This window comes from Pelodiscus sinensis, chromosome 3, assembly GCF_052426305.1.
Source record: "Pelodiscus sinensis isolate ZL-2025 chromosome 3, ASM5242630v1, whole genome shotgun sequence".
In the NCBI taxonomy this organism is placed as follows: Eukaryota; Metazoa; Chordata; order Testudines; family Trionychidae; genus Pelodiscus; species Pelodiscus sinensis.
The window spans coordinates 78,441,802-78,466,637 of NC_143054.1; the positions used below are offsets into that span (position 1 = coordinate 78,441,802).

General features: G+C 40.4%; 1 protein-coding gene across 3 annotated transcripts in view; it reads left to right on the forward strand.

Moving 5' to 3' along the window:
• SOBP (sine oculis binding protein homolog) overlaps nt 1–24,836 on the forward strand; it is a 145,261-nt gene that overhangs the window by 12,647 nt on the left and 107,778 nt on the right. For all 3 annotated transcript variants that reach the window (XR_012902619.2, XM_006123170.3, XM_006123169.3), the window contains exons 3-4: nt 1,206–1,391; nt 16,915–17,066. Coding sequence is in view for 2 of the 3 variants with exons in the window: in XM_006123170.3 (XP_006123232.1) it covers nt 1,206–1,391; nt 16,915–17,066 (338 nt within the window). In the remaining variant the exon portion in view is untranslated. The remainder of the gene's footprint in view (nt 1–1,205; nt 1,392–16,914; nt 17,067–24,836) is intronic.

The following is a 24,836-nucleotide window of genomic DNA, read 5'->3' on the forward strand; positions in this document are numbered from 1 at the left end:
TGTTGAACTGCATCATTTTGCTGCATATATGGGCACCAGTCTCTGGGATTTCTTTGTGGAGGCATGCAGCATTATTGTATTCAATGGGTGGTGTTATGAGTACTGGATTCAAAGAGCTCAATACTGGAGGAGAGGGTGCTAGATAAAAGGTGGAAAAAAAATTAGAGGTAAGATTAAAACAATTTACTTGCATAGACATTAAATGTTTGCAGCCATTAGTTGTATACTGTTATTGATGTAGTAATTAGTATTTGTACTCCTTTTAAAATACAGTGTGTGTATACAGTACCATCTTTAAAATAACTTGTTCCTGTGCTCCAAAAAATTTTATTTTTATTTTACAATTTTAATAAATGAATCTTTCATGGGATTTTCTATAGCCACAGTGTATGTGGAATTAAATTTGTGCCACTTTTTAAGAATAAGCTTGTATAGCATTTAGCTCACCATGTAAAACCGACTGGATCATATGTAATATTATAAACACATGATACGAGTCATATGTTTTATAGTATAAACAAAGATGCTGAATACCTGTACCAGGTAGAAGTCTTTGGCTCACAGAATCTGTAGGGGGAAAAAGTACTTTGCTTTTGTTGAGAGGAGCAAGAGCTATTCTAGAATCCTATTAAATCCCATTAATTAGTGAGGTGAAGTATTGTAGAGAAATGCCTATAAATAAGAGTTCAGGTGTGGTTTTGTATTAAAAAATTACAATCATAACAAAATTAAGCAAATATCTTTTTCATTTCAATTTTTGGTTCTTTATCTCCTTTTACATTATTACTACTTATTGGAGCAGAATAAGAGATTCTCGTATTTAATCAGTCTATTCCTTTTGCATAATTCATCTGCTGACACCACAGTTCCAAATGTGACATCACAATTCACTACCATAAAAATAATTGATATAGAAGCCAGTGGAGTGTGATGTCATTGAATACATTGGGAATACTCAGGCTTTGTAAAAGAAATAGAGCCTGATTTTTTTTTAAAATAGTGCGGCCAAGTTTAATGCAGTTTTTGACAAAATATTATTTTGCTGGAACATGATAGTGGCTTTTGGTGGAGAAAATATTTTCATTTTTATTATTTGCTCTCTTTTGTTTTAGAAAAAAAAATTACATCAACAGATTGGTGAAAATGTCAGTGCACCTAAGGAACACTTCTGCCATACTGTGTGGTTTGTTCTTTTTGTTTTACAGAAAATTCTTTGCCAAAACCAAAATTACCTGAGGACAGTGTTATTTCACCATACAATATAAACACAAGCTATCCAGGGCTTGCCACAGGAAATGGACTTTCAGACTCACCAGCAGGGTCAAAGGATCATGGGAATGTACCCATTATTGTACCATTAATTCCACCACCTTTCATAAAGCCACCAGCAGGTAAATCTCATAAGAAACATTTCAAAGAATTATAACTATAATAGATTGTGGCTCAGTTGTAAAAACTTTAATTTTTTTTAAAAGGCTGTTACAGTAGATGTATAAGAGTCCTTAGATAGGAAGCAGCAAAATGACTTTATTTGTAGATATTATTGTAAAATTCTTGTAAGTATCATGATAACAGGCAAAATTTTGTACCCATTTATACTCGTTGTGAAACTCTGGATGTTGAATTATACCGTCTCAGCAATTCAATAATATCTGTTTTAAATGATTTTTTCTATGAATAAAGTCTTTACATAAATTGATGGAAAATGATTAGTTTATAAACAAGGTCCACAATGTATATAACCAATCAACCAGTCAAATAAATATCACGTCCTTATATCAGGCCAACAAACTTGTCTTAGGAAGATTAGCTCAGTTCTCATTGTCCTTTAAGGATTTTATATGATGTAAATTCTACCGAAAGAGGCTTTTTAAGTATTTCATGAACTTCTTATTTGGGGCAGATTTTCCAATATGATATTTCTCAAGAGTTTGTTTGAAAAATTATTTATTCTACACTGCCTGCTGTTTACCATTATCTGCTAAAGTAATGTTATGGCTACATAATGGTATTTAATTGATGATGATGTTTATTGTTGAACACACTGCAATAATTGGTGACATTTATTTATATAGCAGCAAGCTCAATCCTGCTTCCACTGAAGCTATTGGGAGTATTGCTGAATTGGGTTAACTTCTCTGGGGATAGAACTGGACCTAGTATGGACTAAATATATATTAAAGAACAGCAATATTACTTCATTAGAGAATTCAGAAACATGGTGATGTATTTAATTATTAAGGCCCTAGTCATGCAATAGATTCCTGCCCCCAGACAGAGTACTAGTGTCACTGGGCCGAGCAGCTTGCAGACTTGGGGCCGAGTGTGTAATGTTGAGTTTAAAACACACATTGGTTCAGTATATGTTGGTTCAGTATATAATATTTTATTTGACAGAAAACTGACAGTTGGCCTCCTGAATTCTATTTGCCATTTCATTTTTAGTATTAGAAGGTATTTTAATATTTGAAAAAATTCAAACATATTATTAAATCTGTTCTTGCTGAAAATTTTCCATATTTTTTGTACAATAATTACTAATTACCACAGCTATTTAGGCCTGCTCCTTCAGCCTTTGCACAGCAAAAGAGCTTAGGCCATATGGGCTGACTCTTAAATGAGGTTAATCTGCCCCTGAAGATTTAATCAAGGGCTTGTATTTCCAGCCTTTACCTGAGGCTTTGTATACACTTAACAGTTAGACCCATGGTGACAGCACTTTAAACAGAAAGTGTGGCCATGGCACAAGCACTGGGAGGGAGATTTCCCAGCACACTATGTAAACCACGTCCATGAGGAGAGTAGCTAACAGCACTGGGAGCATGGCTGCCAGCACTGTAGCTTGGTTCACGCTGGTCCTTTATAGTGCACTCGGGATCTTTTTTCACATCCCTGAATCATAAAGTTACAGGGCTGTAAAGTGCTAGCGTAGATTTAATCTAAGTGAAGAGTGAAATTATAATGCTGAATTTGTGGCAATACTAATATGTTGGGGGACTATTGCATGTACATGGTGCAATAATTGATAAATTTAAATAATAGCAATCAAGTAGGAAAAAATAGATTGACATAGAAAAATGAATAACCTGAACCATAGGAATAGGGACACGGGAAGTTTTATTTCTGCTTCTTCTCAATCCACTTATCAAGTGTGTTCTAGTATTAGAGTCCACTAATAAAGCTGGCCTTCAGAATATTTTTTTATTTGTTACTCTCACACTGCTTTTGGTACTTTATGATGTATGAATAAGATCTGAAGGATTTTTAAAGGTATTTTTTCACTTTCTGTTTTACCATTTTTGGCCTTAGAAATGTGATGCCAAATCTGATCTTTCACGTTCCTGTTTGAGAACTTTTAGGTGCCTTGGAGATGTGTATTGTGAGCTCTTACATTTTATCTGAAGGGGCTGGAGTACTGATTTTTTTACATTTATTTTTCTCCCAAGAGTTCACTATGCAATACATACTTTTTTTTTGTAAAACCAAATGAAAACCCAAAGAGTTTTAAAGTCTTCCTAAATTCACCTCACTTCTCAACTGTTCAACTTTTAATATTAACAGTAAACTAGTAAGTGCTTTTTAGATGTTTATTCCAGGTACAACTGGGGATGGTAGAAAACTGAAAAATTATAGAACATTAGCTGACCAAATATTAACAGCTCCCATTTAAAGACTCTAACATCACACAATAAACCCCTCTAAAAAAGCCTGAGAAAACATGTGGGCTTTATGCTGTGTATTGAAGAAGGCAACAGTTCTGGAATATTGCTCATATGGCAGTGAGAATGAAATGTTTGGGGACAGAGCATCTAGACACTAAGCAGACCTGAACTGCTGTGGAAGCGCGTTAGGAAACAAACTCAGCCAGCACCCAAATCATACAGGACTTTGTAGATCAACATCAAGAGTTTAAATTGCACCTGGAAGCAACCAGAAGGCCAGTGCAGTCTAGAGAGAAGTTGTGCAATATGCTTCTTGTGGCTAATGTCCCCAAAAGAGAGGCATAGTTTCATTTTGTGGCAGCTGTGGCTTCTGAATGTTTCATGTTAGTCCCAAGTACAGCATACTGAAACAACACAATACTACTAATAATATCACTTCTTCTAGCTTTAGAAAACTCTTGTTCCACAGAGCAGTGTAAAGGAAAAGAGAATGACAACACAATAACAAATGTCAGAATAATAAGGAACAAAGTACAGGCAGTCCCCGGGTTACATGGATCCGACTTACATCGGATCCCTACTTACAAACGGGGTGAGACAACCCCGCACTAGCTGCTTCCCCCCAGCAGACCAGGGAGACGCGAAGCTAGCGCCTCTCCCCCCCAGCAGACCAGGGAGACGCGGAGCGGCTTTTCTCAGCAGACACCTCAGCTTGAGAATAAAGGACTGAGGGAAGTGAGGTGTGGAAGAATAAAACTGAGCTCTGGAGAAATGTTTGGCTAGAGTTTCCCCTACAATATGTACCAGTTCCGACTTACATACAAATTCAACTTAAGAACAAACCTACAGTCCCTATCTTGTACGTAACCCGGGGACTGCCTGTATAGCAGCCAGCAACAGTATAGGAAAAAAAACCCTCTGATGCTAGTATTTAATGCACTAACATACTAACCTATATTCTTCAGCCTTGAGTTACACAGTGAATAGTATTTACTCACCATCAGCCAAAAGGAGTATTCACATGAGTAGGGATTGCTGAATTTGGCCCCCAAATGCAGGAGAGACCACGTTTCCTTTTCACTGGCTCTACACTTAGAAATTTCACTCTTTCAGATTTTCTAGTCCTTCCAGATGGTTGCTTTGGCTCTCTCCCTCTCAAGGTCCTCGGTGTGTAGTGCATTACTTCCCTGTCTCTCTGTAGGATTGATGTTGTATTAACCCCCCATTGCTGCATCTGTGGGCTACTTTAAACAACTGAAGGATCCCAGATGTGTCTCACCCCCAGTTGTTCCACTTCAGGCAAATACAACAAAGTCACATTTCTTTGTCATTGCTTCAGTCTCTAATTGAGCCTTACAGGTGTCAGAATTGCATCCTCAAGCTATTTTTCCTGCCACTTATAGTCATTTACATCATTCCTTGTACATCTAAAAGTTCATGTGACTCTCAGTCTAAGGGGTAGGGCCCTTCACCAGTTCTCCAACTGCAACTCCTCATTCTCACAGATTCTGAATCTTGGCCAACAGTCTTTTTAGTTGTGGGTCTATGGTGGAAACATTGACGTTTCCAGTTAGACTACAGGCTCAGTTTGGATCCAGTCCCAAGCCCATTGAATTCCATCACAGCCATTCTATTGACTTTAAAGGACATTGGATTGGATTCTTATTGCCTGGCAACATAGTCTAGATGGGGGTGCAGAGGTGCCCCTCCCCAATGGGAGCTTTTGGAAGCACAGTAGCTACACAAGAAAAAAGGAATGTTGCCACTTTGCTATCCCTTGTATTGGGTGTCATGTGTGCTACTAAATCCAACCACTCCACATGGGGCTGGCTATATGGTGGTCTTGGAAGGTAAGAGCCTTGGTTTTCAGGTAGGGGTACAGCTGCAGAAGAGCAGAAGGACTGCCATTTTATTTAGTGCATGCACAAGACATAGGGAATAATATTCCCTTTCCCACCCTTTTTCTCTGTGCCTTTGATTTACAGAATAAATCAGGTATTTTAAGTAGCTTTGACTCTGCTCAAACAACAGCTGGCTCCCTGCTATGCTGCACTGAGTGGGGAAGCAGTTGTCAAGGGGAGCAGTTAAAGGGGAGGGTGGAGAGCTTCTGAGCTGACCTAGGATTAGGGTTGCCAGGTGTCCGGTTTTCTACCAGACAGTCTGGTATTTGTGCCCTCTGTCCGGTAGAAAAATTCAGAAAATACTGACCATGTGCAATGTCCGGTATTTTCTGAATTTCCGGCAGGGTGCCGGACGGAAGCCTGGCGGGAGTGGGGGAGTGACTGGGAGGCAGGGCCACAATTGGCGCTGGGAGCCCTGTGGCCGTGTGCAAAAGCTGGGTGTGGCAGGGCGGAGCGGGGGCAGTGGCTGGAACTTCCAGCCACTCCCCCCGCCTGGCTTCTGCACACAACCAGAGGCTCCCAGCGCCAATCGCGGCCCCACCTCTCAGCTGGGAGCCTCTGTTTGCGTGCAGAAGCCGGGTGGGGGAGTGGCTCCCAGCCACTCGCCCTGCCCCCGTCCGGCTTCTACTAGCAACTAGAGAGAGTACCTGCCAGGGGCGCAGCCTGTTGGACTCCGGCTGCGGCCAGCGGCTGTACCGCCCCCCCTACCAGCTCTGTTTCCTGCCCTCCTTCCTCCGGCCCCCCCTCCTCCCGTCCAGTCCCCCCCCACATCTGATCTCCCCCCCCCCCCCAGCTCTGCTTCCCACCCCCCTTCCTCCCGCCTCCCCTTCCTTCTGGTCAGCCCCGCAGCTCCTGACCCGCCCCGCCTCCTGTCCTCCTTTCTCTCAGCCAGCCCCTCCCCCCTCCCAACTGATGCCTCCCTCCCCCAGCTCACCCGTCCACGATCAAGTGTGTCCGGTTCTTTGGGGGGGATGTCTACCTGGTAACCCTACCTAGGATTCAACGGGAAAAATAGAGGGAAAAATTATCTCCTCTTTTAATCCACCCGGCCCCTTCTCAACTATAGTTTGTTTTTTTTCTGGAGGAATATTAAATCCTTCAACCCTTAGGTGCCTGCTCAGTTCCTCTGTGCCACATTTCTTCACTAGGTAGGTGCAAAATGACAAGGACAGAAGGTTTGCAGCCATCATGGAATTTTAAACAAAAAGTGTGATGTGAAATATCAGAACCTACAAAACTGTTGTTATTGGGACTCAAAGAATACCAGAGTGAAGGAAGTAGGATTTCATAAGGCCAAGTTGCTGAGATGTGAAACAAAATCATTTATAGTAGTTGGGTCCTGTAAAGAAAGCATGTTTAGATTTTGGAAGAGATATTAAATCCAATTATAAAACTCTACATTTGAAAAAAACACCTCATGAAATCTTGAAACAAGGAAATGTTATGTTTAAATGCTAAAAAGAGTAATTAATAAAGAGGTATTTTATAGAAAGGAATTAACTATATCCTTTATCAGAGCTGGATTTGAATGGAAAAGTGCAAGTGCACTTAAGTAACTCATACTCATTATTATTAGGGAGTACCATCAGTGTGCCAGGCATAAAAGTAGATATTAGTTCCAGCCCTAAGGACTCTCTAGAAATGTGTGCTATAAAAATCATCAAGATTGAAATGCTATAAGAAGGGTTTAGAAGTATGGAATGAATTTAAAAATGCTTTTTATTCAGGGTTTATAAACTTGGATGTAAAATTTAACTCCAGGATTACCTATCTAAATTCCCCATGGTCCCATTACTCTATTCCCAGTCCTTCTGTCCTTATTCAAGCAAAGCTCTTTGGCAGATTTGCTTAAATAATGGCAGCAGAACTAGCCCTAGTGTTTTATACTGAGGTGGTTTCAATTTTAGAATACTCTGGCACCCATGAGTATTTTCCAACTCTTATTCCCTCTTCTTATTTTATTTAATACTAATCTGAGCAATGTTTTACTATTTTTCCCATTGCAGGTTTAACTTTCTAACAAGCCCACAGCCATCTTCCTCCTTATGCTTATTATTTGACTTTATCTCCTCTTGTTTTCTTTATTTGAAATTGTTGTAGTGCATTCTTCTGTTTTCTTCTGTGTGAATGAAAGAAATTAAACAACGGTTTCTCTAGACTCCTGAGGCTGATGGAGAAATATTGCAAAATGACTCCATGCCACTCTCACTCACTGAGACCTCATTAACTGAAAATTGTGTGTGTATTTGGAAGGGCTGGGTTGATGGAGTTTCTTAGGCTATTTTGTCTGGGGTGGGCCAACACTGGGTATTTGTCCTTGCCTGCTATCATGGCTTGTTTTTACTTCCTTTGTATTTTATAGCTAATATTTGTTTAGTGTGAACAGGCATCCTATTCCCACTTGAATTTTTTCTCTGTTTCCATATTGGTGTGTCTACTCTCTATCAGTGTACATGTAGCTTTTATGAGTGTCTTTGTTGTTTATCCACATTCATTTTTTCAGATATGTAATTATCTAGTTTACAGTGATAATAGATTGTTTTTATGTTGTTTTAACATGCCACTGGTTACCAGTCTGCTCTACTGTCAATGTGTTTTGCTCTCTTTGGATGGCAGAGTGTGTTTTCTTTATTCTAGAAAGAAAATCATAAAGTCCGCACATGCACTGTAATAGAATGTGATGAATAAGAAGGGTGTTCCCACACTCTTCTCATAATCTGTGCGTATGTGCTTGCATGCTTAAATCTTGCCCACGTGCCAGTCTACATTTGTGTTGTGCATTCAGTTCTTATTGAGCTATGTATGAGAATATGCCTCGTAACTGCACTATAGAAAATAGAAAGAAGCAGTGGTTTCCCAAAACAACTTTTTAAAAGAATGGAGACACTCCATTTTATCAATATTTTTATCATTTTTCCTACTTCATGAGATTGACTTTCAAAAGGAAACATAGAGTCACTGTAGTGATTCCATAGCTATGGTTGTAATGGGCTTTCCATTACAAGCCATTTTTCTGATTTCCCTCTTATAACTGCTTTATAAAGCTGCTTTCAACACCTGAAATTTGTGAAGCATGTCATCTAGTCAAAGGATCAGTGCTTAGATACAGTGGTGATGGATGCCCTAGAAAAACCTCCAGATTTCTTTTTTTTTTTTTAAATGAGATCTTTTTTAGACAGGACATTTTAAACATACAAGTGTGAAAATTATTTTGGAGGAATCTGACATTCTTGGGAATATTTCAAAGCTGCTTGGTATGGAAAGTCCAAATTGGTTTTAGTTGATTGTTCTCTTGTTCTCAGTGGAAAGTAGTGTTGTAGGGTTGGAGATCTCCAGAATTAACCATTATGCACATTCTGTCAGATCCCAGTCCAGCTAATAAGGTTTGATTGTTAACATTTAGATGTCAGCGAATCTAAGACTTCATTTCTTTAAAAGATAAGTTTTCATCCTTTTCATTGCAAAAAATAGTCTTTAAAAGGGGGGAAAGGTTGACTGTGTGCCCCGGTGAATTAAATAAAATTCATGGTTCTCTCCCAGCCAGGGGGCTACGTCTAGACTGGCCCCTTCTCCGGAAGAGGCATGCAAAGCAGGCAAGTCAGACTAGGGAAATCCGCGGGGGATTTAAATATCCCCCGCGGGATTTAAATAAACATGGCCGCCGCTTTTTTTCCAGCTTGGGGAAAAGCCGGAAAAGAGCATCTAGACTGGCGCGATCATCCGGAATAAAGCCCTTTTCCGGAGGATCGCGCCACTCTAGACGCTCTTTTCCGGCTTTTCCCCAAGCTGGAAAAAAAGCGGCGGCCATGTTTATTTAAATCCCGCGGGGGATATTTAAATCCCCCGCGGATTTCCCTATTCTGACTTGCCTGCTTTGCATGCCTCTTCCGGAGAAGGGGCCAGTCTAGACGTAGCCGGGGAGTATAGGATGTAGTAGGAGATCACTTGTGCTCATTAAAGGTAGGTAGGCTACAAATTCCTTTCAAGTGCAAGCTTCTGGCTTGTAGGTGGAGCATGGAGGAAAGCTAGGGTGGGGAAACATAGGAAAGGAAGAAAGGTACTGCTACTGAAAGGCTTGAGTGGAAAGGAGTACAAAAGGCTAGGAAAGAGGTCTCAGGAAGGACTGGGAATGCCAAAGTTCTTGGCCCTCCCTCCCTCTTCTTCCATTGGTTTCCCTGAAGGTGTAGCTCTTTCTGTACCAGATCACAGCTACAGCTTCTCCTTACCCTTCCTCCAGGTGTAACCATTTCAGCACTGGAGCACAAACACCTCTTCTGTAGCTTATTCAGGCCCTGAAGGTGTAACTTTTAAGTTCCAGCTTCCCTACATTACTTCTCCTTCAGACATCACACTTTCAGTGCCAGAACTGCATCGTTCTAGCCAGTTTATAAACTCTTCTTGTAAAACAGGTCAGGTTAAAAGAATTTACAAACTCAGCAGGTTGTAAATTCTCCAGGCTGCATGAGGCTGAAGGAGTTTATGAAATGAAAACCTTTAGACCACCTGCACAAAGTTCATTGCTAGAGCCAACCCACTATAATCTGCAGGGCCATTACCTGCGTTTAGTTTCCCCAAACTCTTGAGATAAAGTTAGAGTGTAAGTGCAGATCAGATAACTTAAAATATCACTGTTACATTGTTGTAGCTATAAACAGTGAGTAAAACAAGCAGGATTTAGCACAAGAATGTTAAGGAATTCATCCCGCTACTACAATAGGCCCTGCCGGTTTGCCTGGATTATGAATTAGAGCTGTAAGGAAAGATTTACTTTTATTCTTCTTGGTTACATTCTGTCCCCTCTTCTCCCCACCAATATTATGACTACATATAACAGGATTCGCCAACAACTGCTTTTCAGTGGCTTTAAGAAGGGCAATTTTCTATAACTTCTTCATATTAGTTTGAAGGGAAAAACAGAACCAACCAACACAAAATCCCAAACACCACTCTGCTTAATTAAGACCTCGAGACAGCGCAAACTTTTGATGATTAATTGAAGTATGCTCTAGCTTGATGCGTGTTTAGTTATTATAATGTGATAATTTTATCCTGTTATACAAGCTTCTCCCTTTGGGAACATGATTTAACACTGCAAATATACTGAGTTTATTGCATTGTTCATTATGAAAAATACACAAGCTAAAAACCATAAAGAGTTGTCTATAAGCATTATCTGTGCAGCAGTTGCAGGAAGCGCTCTTTCAACATGTAATGACATAACCCAGGGGCAGAAAAATACAACATAGGAACTCCCAGAATAACTCTTCTGCAGAGCTGAGATTTCACTAAAATAGAGGCTGGAAATTGAGATTTCAAGCAGTAAATGAAAGAAATGTGTAGTTCTAATACCTAGTGTGTTTATAGGAAACATTAGTCTGAATGTTCTGCTGAAAACTCACTTGTTACTGCTTACTTTTCCGTGTGCTAAAACTTGCTTGTCTAATGCCTGTGAATCTAATGCCTATGATAAGTGCTCAGTGTATAGTATATTGGTCTCTCTCAGCACCTCTAAGGAGGTGCAAAGCACCTTGCAGGTATGGCTCTTAAGGGACTAGTCTATAGGTGATAACACAATCGAAGAATTGCCTAAATAAACTTTATCTTCGTTACCAACTGTAAAATAGGATGCACTACAGGCTTTACCATCATACCTGTGTCAGTCAGGGGTGTTACAAGGTGTGATTCCTGACCAACAAAGCTATATGCCCAAAAGCCACAAGTGTAGACACAGATTTACTGGTAAAACGGTGGTTTTGCCAGGATAGCATATTTTGCACAAAGGGTCTGGAATAAACTAGACTGATACACAATCAGTTTTGGCAGTGTACATTGTGTCCACACTAGGAACACTTTGTCAGTATAATATAGTGGTATAAGTATACTGGCAAAATGTTCGTTGTAGACCTAGCATAATGTAATCATATAAATGAGTCTTGGAAAAGATTGAGGGTAGATAAGCCAGCTGAACACATTAAACTCTTCTCCTTGAATTCACTAGATACTATTAATTGATACTTTTTCCTAACAGAAGACCAGTGTTCCCTCTAAACTGCATGGCAGTACAGCTTCACAGGTGATTAATCAGCCCTGCACAGTCAGAGGCTCAGGGCTCCATGCACAGAGCAGACTGACTGGGCAGGTCTGATTAATCACTTGTGTAACTGTGCTGCCTTGCTGTTTAGAGGGAACACTGCAGAAGACCAATATCTGGTAAATATAGTTTTGGAGGATTTAGTCTCAGTGTGAAATGAAGATATGATTTAAAAAAAAAGTTATGGAAAACCTGACCTCTGGTCATCTGAAGAAGTGAGTGGGCTGTGCCCACCAAAGCTCATGATACCATCTACATGTTTTGTTAGTCTTTAAAGTGCTACCAGACTATTTGTTGTTTTTTTTGGCTGTCTCTAGACTGCATCCCTTTTCCGTAAAAGGGATGCAAATTAGAAACACCGCAATTGCAAATGAAGCGGGAATTTAAATCCCCCCCGCTTCATTAGCATAAACATGGCTGCCGCTTTTTTTCCGGCTCGGAGCTTTGCCGGAAAAAAGCGCCAGTCTAGACGTGGATCTTTCGGAAAATAAAGCCTTTTCCGAAAGATCCCTTATTCCTTTTTTTAAGAGGAATAAGGGATCTTTTGGAAAAGGCTTTATTTTCCAAAAGATCCACGTCTAGACTGGCGCTTTTTTCCGGCAAAGCTCCGAGCCGGAAAAAAGCGGCAGCCATGTTTATGCAAATGAAGCGGGGGGAATTTCAATCCCCGCTTCATTTGCAATTGCGATGTGTCTAATTTGCATCAATTTTACGGAAAAGGGATGCAGTCTAGACACAGCCTTTAAGTTTTTTCTAAGGAAGATTTAAAGCACAGTTTTTGGAGCATTCCAATTTCTTTTTAGAATAAAACACCCTCCTTCCCTTCCAACTCTGGTTCTTGCTATACAAAACCTTAAATTATATTTTTTGTTTGATTTCCCAGTGTCATTGCTTTTTAATTACAGAAGTGGTTGGACTATTGGCTGTTGTACTTGTTCAATCACTAAGGTTAATACATTGCCAAGTAAGGTTCCTGTTATATATTTTCACATCTTTAGTACAGACTTGTCACTGATGATGAAGAAGAGGAAAATCAGTACGTAAATCAGGAACTTTAACTTGGCCCCCAGCTTTCATCCACATATCCTTCTATGTAAGCACTTGCTGCTGCACTAGTCCTGATTTTATCCTGTATACCTTTATCTGTCAGCCGTATTCACTCAAAGCTGAAGAAATAGTGGTCCATGGAGAGCTGGTTGATTATATGGCACTGATTCCTTTACTTATTTCCACTGGGTAAATTTAATTAAGAGAAGTTAAAAATACATTCTTTGCTTTCTTAGGGTGTGTCTAGACTACAGGGTTTTGTCGACAAAAGTGGACTTTTGTCGACAAAACTATACCTGCGTCTACACTACCGCTGAGTTCTGTCAACATAACGTCGACAGAACTCAGCAGTTTTGTCGATGCTGGTAAACCTCATTTTACGAGGCATAACGCCTTCTGTCTACAGAGTTTCTGTCGACAGAAGGTGTTATTGCATGTAAACTGTCCTTTGCGTCTACACTACCATGTCGACAAAGCAGCTTGCTTTGTCGACAGAACCGAATGTAGTGTAGACGCTCTTTGTCGACAGAAGTTTTGTAGTCTAGATGTACCCTTAGAGCAAGATTGTGCCTTAAGGTATGGCTAGGGTTGCCAGGTGTCCGGTATTCTACCGGACAGTCCAGTATTTGTGCTCTTTGTCCGATATTTTTCTGATTTTTCTGGTTGCGCACCGGACGGAAGCCTGGCGTGGGCGGGGAGAGTGGCTGGAAGGCGGAGCCACGATCGGCGCTAGGAGCCTGTAATTTCACAGAAGCCTGGCGGGGGCAGGGTGAGTGGCTGGGACTCTGATGGCGGCCCCGCTTCCCAGCCTGGGACTCCCAGCCACTCCTGTTGCCCCCGCCAGGATTCTTCACAATCACAGGCTCTCAGTGCTGATGGCGGTCCCGCCTCCCAGCCTGGGAGTCCCAGCTGGGAGGAGGGGCTGCGATCACCACTCTGGGCGCTTCAGAAGCCTAGCCGGGGCAAGGGGAGTGGCTGGAAGTCCCAGCCACTCCCCCCGCCCTCTCAAGGCTTCTGAAGCATCCAGAGCGCTACCAGGTGGGGAGTGCCAGCTGGTAGGCGGGGCCGCAATTGCTGCTCTGGGTGCTTCAGAAACCTAGTTGGGGCCGGGCCAGTGGCTGGGAGTCCCAGGCTGGGAGGTGGGGCCGCCATTGGCCCTGGGAGCCTGTGATTGCACAGAAGCCTGGCAGGGGCGAGGAGGTGTCCGGTGTTTTTTGGGAGACCATCTGGCAATCCTAGGTACGGCCTTGGGCATGCCTCAGATATCCTTGGGGCACAGTTTCATCACTGCTGTTTCAGACCTGGGAGTATTTTACCACAATCTTATGGGATGAAGCTTATACCCTCATCTTGTACCTAGCTAGTTTTGGTGAGATTTGTTTAGGACAGAAGACAATAGCATAGATGCCACGAGCTGGATGCAAAGCCTTACATGGCTCCAGAAGGAGGTATGAGGGAACATTACTCCAATTGCATGGCTGGAGAAAAACAGAGTACAGCTGATCCACCCCAGCATTACTGTTCTCATGGAAGCAATTGCTGTTGTTGCCACCAGGATGTTATGTGATTGTAAATGTTTGGATCTGTGATCTTCGTGATCATCAGCGAGTGAATGCTTGTTCACAAACAGGTAGGTGAGTGGTCCATGGTTCAAGAGACGTTCTCTCTATAAAGATGTGGCCTACTCTATGGAATAGTTTCAACCCCCTCTTTTGGTTTGTGCTCATTCTTTAAGTCAACATTGTTATAGAACCTGTCTACTTTGGAAGTGAGTGCTCCTCTCAGCAAGTAGCACTTTGAAAGCAAGCTCTGCTGGTGAGTTCCCCCTTTCAGCTCTTCTTAGCATTGACCAAAGTTGTTGCAACAGGGAGCATCTGCATCTCTTCTGTCTTCAGGCCTTGTAGAACCATCTAAGAGTTAATACTCCTAATTGGTAGAGGAAAATATCAAAAGCAGTGATTTTAAGGCTGCATTCTGCTGTTTTCAAGTGCGACAGGTTTTTGTTTTTATTACTTTTCCAGCTCTTCCCTTGCCAGATTAATTCGATGGGACAAAATTATGCCCTTTAAAACAAACAGGTTCACCAACGTGGGAAAGGAGTTGGACTGTCCCAGAAACAATGCCCTTTTAAAGGCACACTTCCTTCAGTGGCTCTGGGGGAACATGACAGAAGGAGCTCCTTGATTCACATTTGAATATGTGTGCTTAGTACTGTTGCCAATACAGCTCTTCTGGTTCACAGGACAGGACTTGGGCCGTGACAACACTAGACAGCTCCTTTTGCCAGTTTGCACTCAAAAGCATCTTGCAGCCAAAATTATAACTGCTCCCAGCTTGAGCTTCTTGAACCCAGGCATGGTTGGCTATAATTTGGCCCAAAGTATTTTGATTTCTTTCGATGTCAGATACATTAGAACATTTACGAGATTTTGGCAAATTCCACTCTAAAGAGTAAGTGCTAAAATGTCATAATTATAGTACATTAAACACAAATCTAAATTATGGCTTGGCCTTAAATATAGCTTTAAAGGTGTACAGTGTGAGTCAAACGAAAAGGTCAAGTTTTTTACGTTGTACAATTGTATTTGTAACTATAAATCACAACACAATTTGTGGCAGGAAAAAAGTTATTAAACTGGCAGTATTTATTCTGCTAAGGTGAATAAAATGCAGCACATATTTCCGACTTATGATAGCCAGGGGAAGGAGACAAATCACTCTACTAAAATTAGTTTGCCAATAATTTTGCAGAATGATGACAGTGTTGCTTCAAAACAAATCTTTTATAGGGAAATGGGATGACTGTATGGCAGACTCTCTGAACCATGAACTTCTCACCATTCTTGCACTGCAAATTGCTTTAACAATTAGTCTTTTGGGGATTTCTCTCCCCTTTCCCAGTGAAATCAAACAATAGTTAATATCAGTGACAGAACAGTCATGTTGTCTAATGGACTGGGTATAAGAACAGAATCCTTAGTCCTAAATCATAGTTTTGCCATTGATTTATTGTATTGCTTTGTACAAGTTACTTAACTGTTCAGTTTCCCCTTCAATAAAATGGTGATAAGAATATACTGACCTCACGGTAGGGTTGCCAGGATTTGAAGGTGGAAAGTGCTATTTAAGTCTAATAGGGAATTTTCTTGAACTTGAATCCAATAAAAGCAATAGTCTTGGAATTTGTCTAGATAGATAGGAGCAACTACAGGTAACAGCACAAAGAGCTAGTACCAAAGAATATAATGGGGAAAGAAGTTGGAGGGTCTAGAGAACAGAAATGATTACATTGGTATAAGGCGGTTGCTCAAAAATGTGTGTCAAATTAGAATAGGGACATGAGGAATTCTGGAAAGAGAATGAGGACTAAGGTGTGGAAAATGGCGGGGAAAGCTGCACTCACTTTCTTATGAATGTGAGAAATTATCACCCTAAATTTCAGGGAAATTACACCAAAATGAATGTAAACATTAAAAAGTTGAAACTCCACTTACATGTCAGAAAAATGCAAAACAGGGTGAGAAAACTCTTGGTGAATTAAATTATACTCAGTCATGAGAGGAATCACTTTGCAGATTTTAGTATCAAAATTAGGCATCTCCCTTCTTACTCAAATATGTATTTTTGTGTCTCTCTTACTCTGGGGAAACCTTCTCCCATTCTTTTCTATCCATTATTTGGAATCAACATCCAAATGGGGGCATTTCCTTTTCCTTCCTCTCATCCCATTTAGAATCCTGTTTCATAAAGGGCCTCATTACATTGCTCTGATACGGTATTTTCCATGTGTAATTTATCATCTAGCTGCTGAGCAGAATATCTCTGAGGCTCTTGATAATGGATTTTAAGTATTGGGAATGTCACAGCATTAGTCACATCAGTCGCTAGTATTTGTTACTCATTTAATACATACAACTATGCACTTTCTTAAACATGCTAAAAAGCCTTAAGGACCTCCAGAGTTTTTCAGTGATACCCCATTTTTTAAGTTAATCTTTTCCATCCATCTCAGAAGTTCTGCCATTCTTCTGGCCTGATTGGCACAGGCTGCCAGCTATCTAAGGAACCAAGTAGTTAATCACAGGCATGCTTAGCTCTGCTCACAAAAAGCGAGGAAGACAGTCACTGTAACAGGGTTCTGAGGTTGAGTGTGTAGATGTCTGGTTGGGTGTTTCCATCTGATATAAACATAATTTTTATATTTTTGTTGTAGAAGATGATGTGTCAAATGTACAAATAATGTGTGCCTGGTGCCAGAAAGTGGGAATCAAGCGCTATTCCCTGAGTATGGGAAGTGAAGTGAAATGCTTCTGCAGTGAGAAGTGCTTTGCAGCTTGCCGAAGAGCATACTTCAAGAGAAACAAGGTAAGAGAGTCAAAGAAAGATGTAACCCTACACAGGCCTAGCTCCAGGTTCATTTCATAGCTAACAAAAAAGAAAATATATTTTGATTCTTTCCGTTTTGCCTTTTCCCTTTACCTTTCCATATGCATTGTCTGTTTGATTATCAACCCCTTACTATTGTGTATTTGCAGTTTCCCTCAGATAGATGTCTGAGTTCTGTGAGGGTGGACGAATTTAATTAGATGATACTAATAATGCACTATAAAATAAGAGTCATGGTTCTGCTTCAGAATCTTATTATATTTGCTTTGTGTGGTCAGGCAGGTATCTTTATACCCATGCACAGGGAGGCAGACATACAATTCTTACTTTTGTTAGGTGGCTATATCTTGAGCAGCTGAAGTCAAGAGAAGTTTGGTCATTGATTTCAGCGGCAGCAGGATCATTGGCTTATGCAGTTAGCGACTAATCCAAAGTGCAGTGAAGGCAATGGGAGTCTTTCCATTGAGTTTAGTGAGCTTTGGATCATGAGTTAGTTTCATATTTTTAAGTTTGTCCTAAATCATAATCATTTATGTAGTTATTGTTTTAAAAATACTCAGACACAAAAGCAGTGTCAAAAATACATTGCATGAGCACGTTTATAATAATTGGAAATATCATTTGATCTGAAGTTAAAATGCAATTCTAATGTTGGCTTGGTTTCCCAAAGTGAAATGGCCACAATAACTGTTCTAATGTCAAAAGTGCAGTGACTGAAGGTGCCCTGTAGTTTATTCTAGTAACTGGTTTGTGCAGCAGAATATAGGGCATGTCTGTTCTTAAAAACAAAAAGTGAACATCCTTGCAAAACACACCAATTTTTAATTGTTACAGAAATAGCTATAGAAGCTTGATAGATGAGTCCTCGGGTGAGACTTATTGATAGAAAACTTTACTATTCATAAAATTCTTCACATTTTTGTTTATTAAATCTGCATATTTTACTCTGATGGTGCAGAACATTTGAAGTCTATATAAGAATAATTTGCCCCCATCTGATACTTGCAATCTATAGTTAAAAATGGATTTTAGATGCAAGAAACACTGTAGTTGCAAATTACCCCGCTTTATAAATTTGGGTCACATCATTCTGCCCCTGCTTCGCTCCCTAAAAGCCTAACGAATTAGGTTGCAAAAATCAGTAGAGTGGAATTTTAGTGGCAGTCTTTGAGAATCAACCTCATAATGTTTACTGGAGCAGATAGGCAAGTTAAACAGTCATGTGGAAGCTTCTGTGAGCTGCAGTGTTTTTCTGATTTTATTTAGAGGATGTGGGGTGGGTAGCTAGAACTGGACCTAAGATACTCCACATTTTTACAGGAAAATAGTAAATTTTTCACGTAAGATGATTTATGGAATTAGATGTTCAGATCATGGATAAAGAAGTGCCCATGTGTGTGCGAGTACTCATGTGTACACACTCTTGTGCACACGTGTGCATGCTGTAAGATATCTGGGATAAAGAAGGATTCAGTCCTGAACTCCTTATTCAGCTGCAACTCCCATGTCTTCCAGTGGCAGGATTACTTAAGTAAGGCAGCACACAGGAAAATAGGAATTGCCAGTTATCCAGCTACACCAATATAGTATGTCTGAAATCCTGTCCTGAAATCTACAGAAATCCCATAGAGCACAATTATGGAATTACCAATCCACAGTGGGGCTTAACTCCCACATTTTCAAATTTGGTTTATTCCAAAGCAGGGGGATTATAACCCATCTAAAAACTTGTTTAAAAGATTCTACTCAGTGTAATTGTGGATATCGTCATTGTCCATATAAATGTGGCATCCTGTTACAACTAATAACTGGTAAATATTCCCTTTACCAGTTTTAAATTTGTTGCCTATCAGTTTTGTTGGCTGTCCTCTTGTTCATGTATTACAAGAAAGGTAAATTGGGAACTTCACTTTACTCTTATTTGTACTGTTCATTCTTTGTCTCAAATGTTTATCATATCACTTGTTTGTCTCATTAAACTAAACAGTCCAAAAAATGTTGAATCTGTACTCAGACAGAAACCTCTTCTTACCTCTCAAAAACAAAAGGTCTGAAAACCAACAGAAATTCTTATTCTTTTAAATGCACATTGCACCACAATAAATTGCTGTATACTTCTTTCAGTTAGATCACAACAGTAATTGGTTTTCTTTTGCAATATTAAGGATCATCACGAGTCCTACTTTACCATGTGCCTTGAAGAATTAAGACATGGAAGGCAACACAGTTGAGAGCACTGTTTCTTAAACTGTGTTCCGTGGCACACTGGTGTGCTGCAAGGCAGTCGGAGGTGTGCCGCAGAGAACAACAGAGTTCAAAATGGCCACCCTTAAAGGGATAGGTGACCTTTTTTTTGCTCAACAAAAAATCCTTAGTGTTCCTCATAAAAAAAAAAAAAAATATTGTTTGGTGTTCCTCGGTCTTCAAAAGTTTAAGAAACACTGGTTGAGACCATTTGGATCATGGCATAAAAGCCTCCTTTAAGAGAGAGGACCAAATTCCATCCTCAGTTACAGACCTGAACCTGGCCCATACATTATTTTCAAACTAAAACTTCCAATCATCTCTATATTCGTGGTGTTCAATATGAACAAGCACAGGGTGCAATACTCAGTGAACTTTAATGCCACTATTGAAGTTAGGCAGAATAGTAAAGTTCAGCAGACACTTATTATATTGCATTCTTTCTGTAGCTAATTGAGTAGGATTTTGAGAAACATGGTGCTAGAACAAGTCATCAAGTTTAAAGCCAGAAGGGGCCCACCAGATCATCAGGGTATGACTAGACTACATGGCTCCATCGACAGAGCCATGTAGATGCGTTTACTAGACATAGAAAATGTCTTCATTTATATCAAAATGGCCACCGCGCTGTGTCGATGATCAGCTGATCCGGCACTGTGGGCAGTCTGGACGCACCGCGGTCGACAAAGGAAGCCTTTGTCAACCGTTCCAGTATTCCCCTAGTGTGACCTCATGCATATTATGAGCCACAGCTTAATTTGTGTGGGTGCTTGAGCCCTGGTACCTCAAGATTTGGCAGTTCATAGCCCTGGCACCTTTGGGTTTGCCACATTAGTTATGAAAGTTTAAATATATATTTTTGCTTGAGCCCTGGCAACCAATTGTTTGAGTCCTGGCATCTCTTTCACTACAAATTAAGCACTGCTATGAGCTTTCCTCTCCCCTCCCCTCCCTCCCCCCCCCTCACTCCAGTATCACTCAGCACCCCTGACTAAACTAAATTAAATCAAAGGATCACAGGCCACAGAAGACTAAATATTCTTGTGTGCCACGGGCAGAGATTATGAGGGACTGAGATGGACCAGCAGCCAAGGCCCCTGCAGTGGCAGGGAATTGATTAAATGAGGTATCCGCAATTAGTGCTGGCCTCTTGCTTGAATTACATGCTTTAGAAGAAGCTGAAAAACTGTAAGGTCATTGCCAAGCTGGCCTAGGGGAAAAGTCCTTCCTGGTGCCACTTGTGGTGATCAGTTAGATGCTGAGCATGGAAGTAGCAGCCAGACAGCTGAGCAACTGAGAGAGAGAATGCTCACTGAGACCATTGTCCCATCCTGGCCAGTATCTGTCTGTATCCATTGGGCATCCCTCATGCTTCAGAGGAAAGAGACCAACTACCACCCTCCCCCACCCAAGAATACATTGCAGGGAAGAACATCCTTTCCTGACTCCTGCAGGTGACTGGCTCAAGCCCTGCCATAAGACATAAACTGGAAGGGACTCCCAGGGCTGTTGAATTCTTCCCCCTCCACATCACAGGCACTCCCATCATGATATCTCATTTATAAATTTGTCACCCTTTCCTTTAAACTAACTGCATTGTTTGCCCCCAGAATTCTTATTGAGAGACCTTCACTCCTCTGATGGTTAGAATCCTTCATCTAATTTCTGGCCTAAATTTGTTCCTGCTCAGTTTATATCAATTTGCTCTTGTGCCAACATTGTCCTTTAGTTAAATAGCTCTTCACCTTCTCCAGTATTTACAAGTAACAAGGTTGCAAAAGTTTCAGGTATATCCAATGACCTTTACACTCTTATTACTAGACTAGCCATGTACCTTTCTTTACACGAGGCTAATGTTTATTTATGTATTTGAAAAGTTACACCATTCTACAGCTTCTCGTTTTTCAAACAGGAGTAAAATGGTCACATTTCACCTGCCTTATGCATGTTTTAAACAGCATATCTTTACAACAATATAGTGTTGTATTACAATAAATATGTACAGCTGCTGTATTTCAGTGAGCTGATAGGACTTTGTGGTCATTTCATTTAAGGCTTGAATTTCCTAATGGATTGTATTAAGCAGTTTGCCCCCCTCCCATCCTAGGTAAGAACTGCTGTAATAAGCATTTGCTTTAAACAATAGGACTGTTCAAACTATAAAGAATAAATCATTCATGTCTCAAAACATTATAAAAATGATGGAAATTATAAACATCTTAATACCAATTGCCACATAGAATTTGATTTTCTCAACATTTAAATAAAACAAAAATCCTCTCCAATACATTTGGCAAAAATGCAGGCTCTGTTATGATTCTTTCTTTACAAAGTCCCAATTGGGTTAAATTCTGGGAAGAAACCAGCTTAAAGCACCCATTAGAGGAGTACACAAACTCTATAAAAGTAACATTAACGTGCAGCTGTATGTTGGAGGTGCATAGCTGCATATACATTACAACACCACTTCCATCCTCAACCTCTAGCTGCGCTCCCTGGCCTTGCTGCTGGCCCCAGCCACTGGCCACGTTCCCAGCACTGCCACTGGCCCCGGCCCCAGCCCCAGCTATGCAGCTTGTTCTGCTGCCAGCCACAACCGTGCTCCCCAGCCCTAGCTGCACTCCCGTCCTGCCGTTGGCTGCACTATCTGGTCCCGGCACCAGTCACACTCCCCAGTCCTGCCACTCACCCCAGCCTCCATCTGTTCTTCTTGACCCGTCCCCATCCGTGCTCTCCAGGTCTGCTGCCAGCCACAGCCCCCGCTCCTGGTTGCCAGACTGCTAGCCAGCCCCTGCTCCCTCTCTGGTCCGGCAACATCTGTGATTGTGCCGGACCAGAGTGTCCTGGACTAAAGAGGTCCTATCTGTACAACTCTTGTCTAAATTACTAGTAATATATCAATAAAAAGTAAGTTCCATTATTTTTTTCAACCCCTTTAGATAGAGATTAAATGTTTAGATTGTTTCTGCACTGTTCCTGTTTTGTCTGCTATTCATAGTCAAATGTACATAATGAACTAGTGCATAATGATAACCTGTTGTGCATAATAATACCAATTAAAAGCAATGTTGCAAGAAAGGGAGTTTTTCATACTAATGTTTGTAAATGAACAAATTTAGATTTAAAGCTATTCCAACGCTCCCTTCCTTTATAGATTTCATTCTGTAAACCAGCCAATGTAAATCCAAGAATCACAGAAGCACATAGCAAATCCACTGGTCCACAAGTTTCAGGATATTAAATTTAAAGGAAATATTGAATTCATAATTGGGCCACTGAGTCTGAAGCCTGAGAAGATTAATTTTTAAAATTAGTTTATTGACTCAATGGATCAGAAAACAAATTTATTATGACCCAATAGCTCTCCCTAGAATGAAGATGAATTCATACAGGTTTTACTAGGGTCCTGGAGAGAAAGTGAGTGCAAAATTGTAAGGCAGTTTATTATGTTTGACCTTGTTGGTCTGCACTGCCTTACAATCAGGAGGGTAAAAAAAAGTGATACATTTTTTTGTTTACCACATAATCAAATCTTGCTTCCACAAACAATAACAAAAAACTAAAATAAATTGCTGTTCATCATGTAAGGAAATGTGACTGATTATCATCTTCTCTCCTTGTGTGGAATACTGATCTACAATGATTGAAATGAACCAGTAGTCCAGGTAGCCAGATAACTTGACTTGGTGAGGCTGATACGGCATTAAAAATACATTTCCCTTTTCCAACCTGGAGGACTGCAACACATTTAAAAGACAGACAGCCCTCATGCAAACATGGCATCATTCTAAAAGAGGGAATCCAGATTTACTCCTGCCACTTCAAGGTGGAAAGAACAGAAAGTACTATTTTCACTGTAGCATTGGAATGAAATGTGAAGATGATGCTTTTTGTACTATGAGAATTTTTGACTTAGTTCTATAGTGAGAATTAGTGTCAGCAAAACAATTGGGGCTCTCAAAATAATACATATTTATTTAGTGCTGAGTAATATTACATTAGATAATTCTTTTCACTTTCCAGTTGTGTTGGCTAATTAACATATACTACCATATGATTAAAACACACATACACAGGCTATGCCTTCACTACAGGGTTTTTTTCAGAAAAAGGTATGCAAATTGCACTCCACAATTTGCGTACCTTTTTCTGATTGTTTTTTCTGATTCTGTTGTGTCTACACTGGACCAAATTTCGGGAAAAAATTCCTCTTTCAGAAGAGCCCTTCTTCCTCGTGAAATGAGGAAGACAGGGCTTTTGAAAGAGCTCATCTGCTCTTCCACAAAAAATGTTGGAAGAGCAGACGTGTCCCCTGGACACGGCAGAATTTTTCCGGGATACCTCTAGACATAGGCAGAAGTGTGAGTAAATGTAGGCTATTGTTTGCTCCTAAACTAATACTGAAAATTGTCAGAAAAAGTTCTTTTGATTTCAGGCTTATAATTATGCAGCCTTACACCGCATTAGAAATATGTAACAATCTTCCTATCAAGTCAAAGAATAAAGACAAAATTATCTGCTTCCTTTTTTCCACAGACATCTGCAAAATTTAATTTGCAAGTGACTGTCATTCATGAAAATTTTGGAAATTGTTTCAATAGATTTAATGCAATTAATGTCCCCTGACATTAAAAAGCTCAGGTTTTACATTTTAAGTTTCCTTTTGTAACATAAGCTTTGAAACCCTTGGGAATATGAACAGAAAATCAATATTTTTCCTGCCGATTCACCTTGTTTTAATTAGGAACTGAGAAAGGTCACAGTAGTGCAGGTGGGCTGCCCAGTTAGCATGGAATTGCCTTTGCTTGGCTTTACAGATTTTGTAGAGAAGTGTAATTTAAGAAGCAGTTCACAGGCTTGCTTCTGCTGGGGGTGCTGCTTTACCGAGAGAGTGAGAGAGAGCAGGGTTTCCAGCTCATTATAGGAAACAAAGGATTCTTCCTAAGGCTCTGGGGAACCAAACCACTCTCCATTGCTACGTTGGGGTATAATATAATACCGATGAACAAATACAGATAGGAAACTGGGTTTGGAGAGGAAATATTTTAAATTGTGGGGCATGACTGCAAGCTTTTTGATGAAATATCTGGCGAGAGGGAGAACAAAACTGTCACGAGCTGAACAGATTAAGAGCCTGTGGGCGTGTAGAAGACTCCACAGGATAGGGACCAAGGATCTGGAACAGTGCGTCCCACAAATGTAGATAAATTACTAAGGTATGAGACAATTCCTGTCTCAACAAGAGATGTGTGGATCATTGAGATGGGTGGAGATGATTTCCCTCTTGGTCTCATTTTTAGGTATTTTTGTATTTATTAAATTGACAAGATTAGAAGTAATAAAAAAATCTTTCCCTGGGGGATAAGATTTTACTTGTGATTTAGAGAAGGGATTGAAATCCTAAATTAACCCATTGGAACCATCAGTCACTATCTCCCCATGCACATCAACATATGTTGGCATCTTTAATAAGGAAATGCACCAGACTGAGGCCACCAAAGGCTA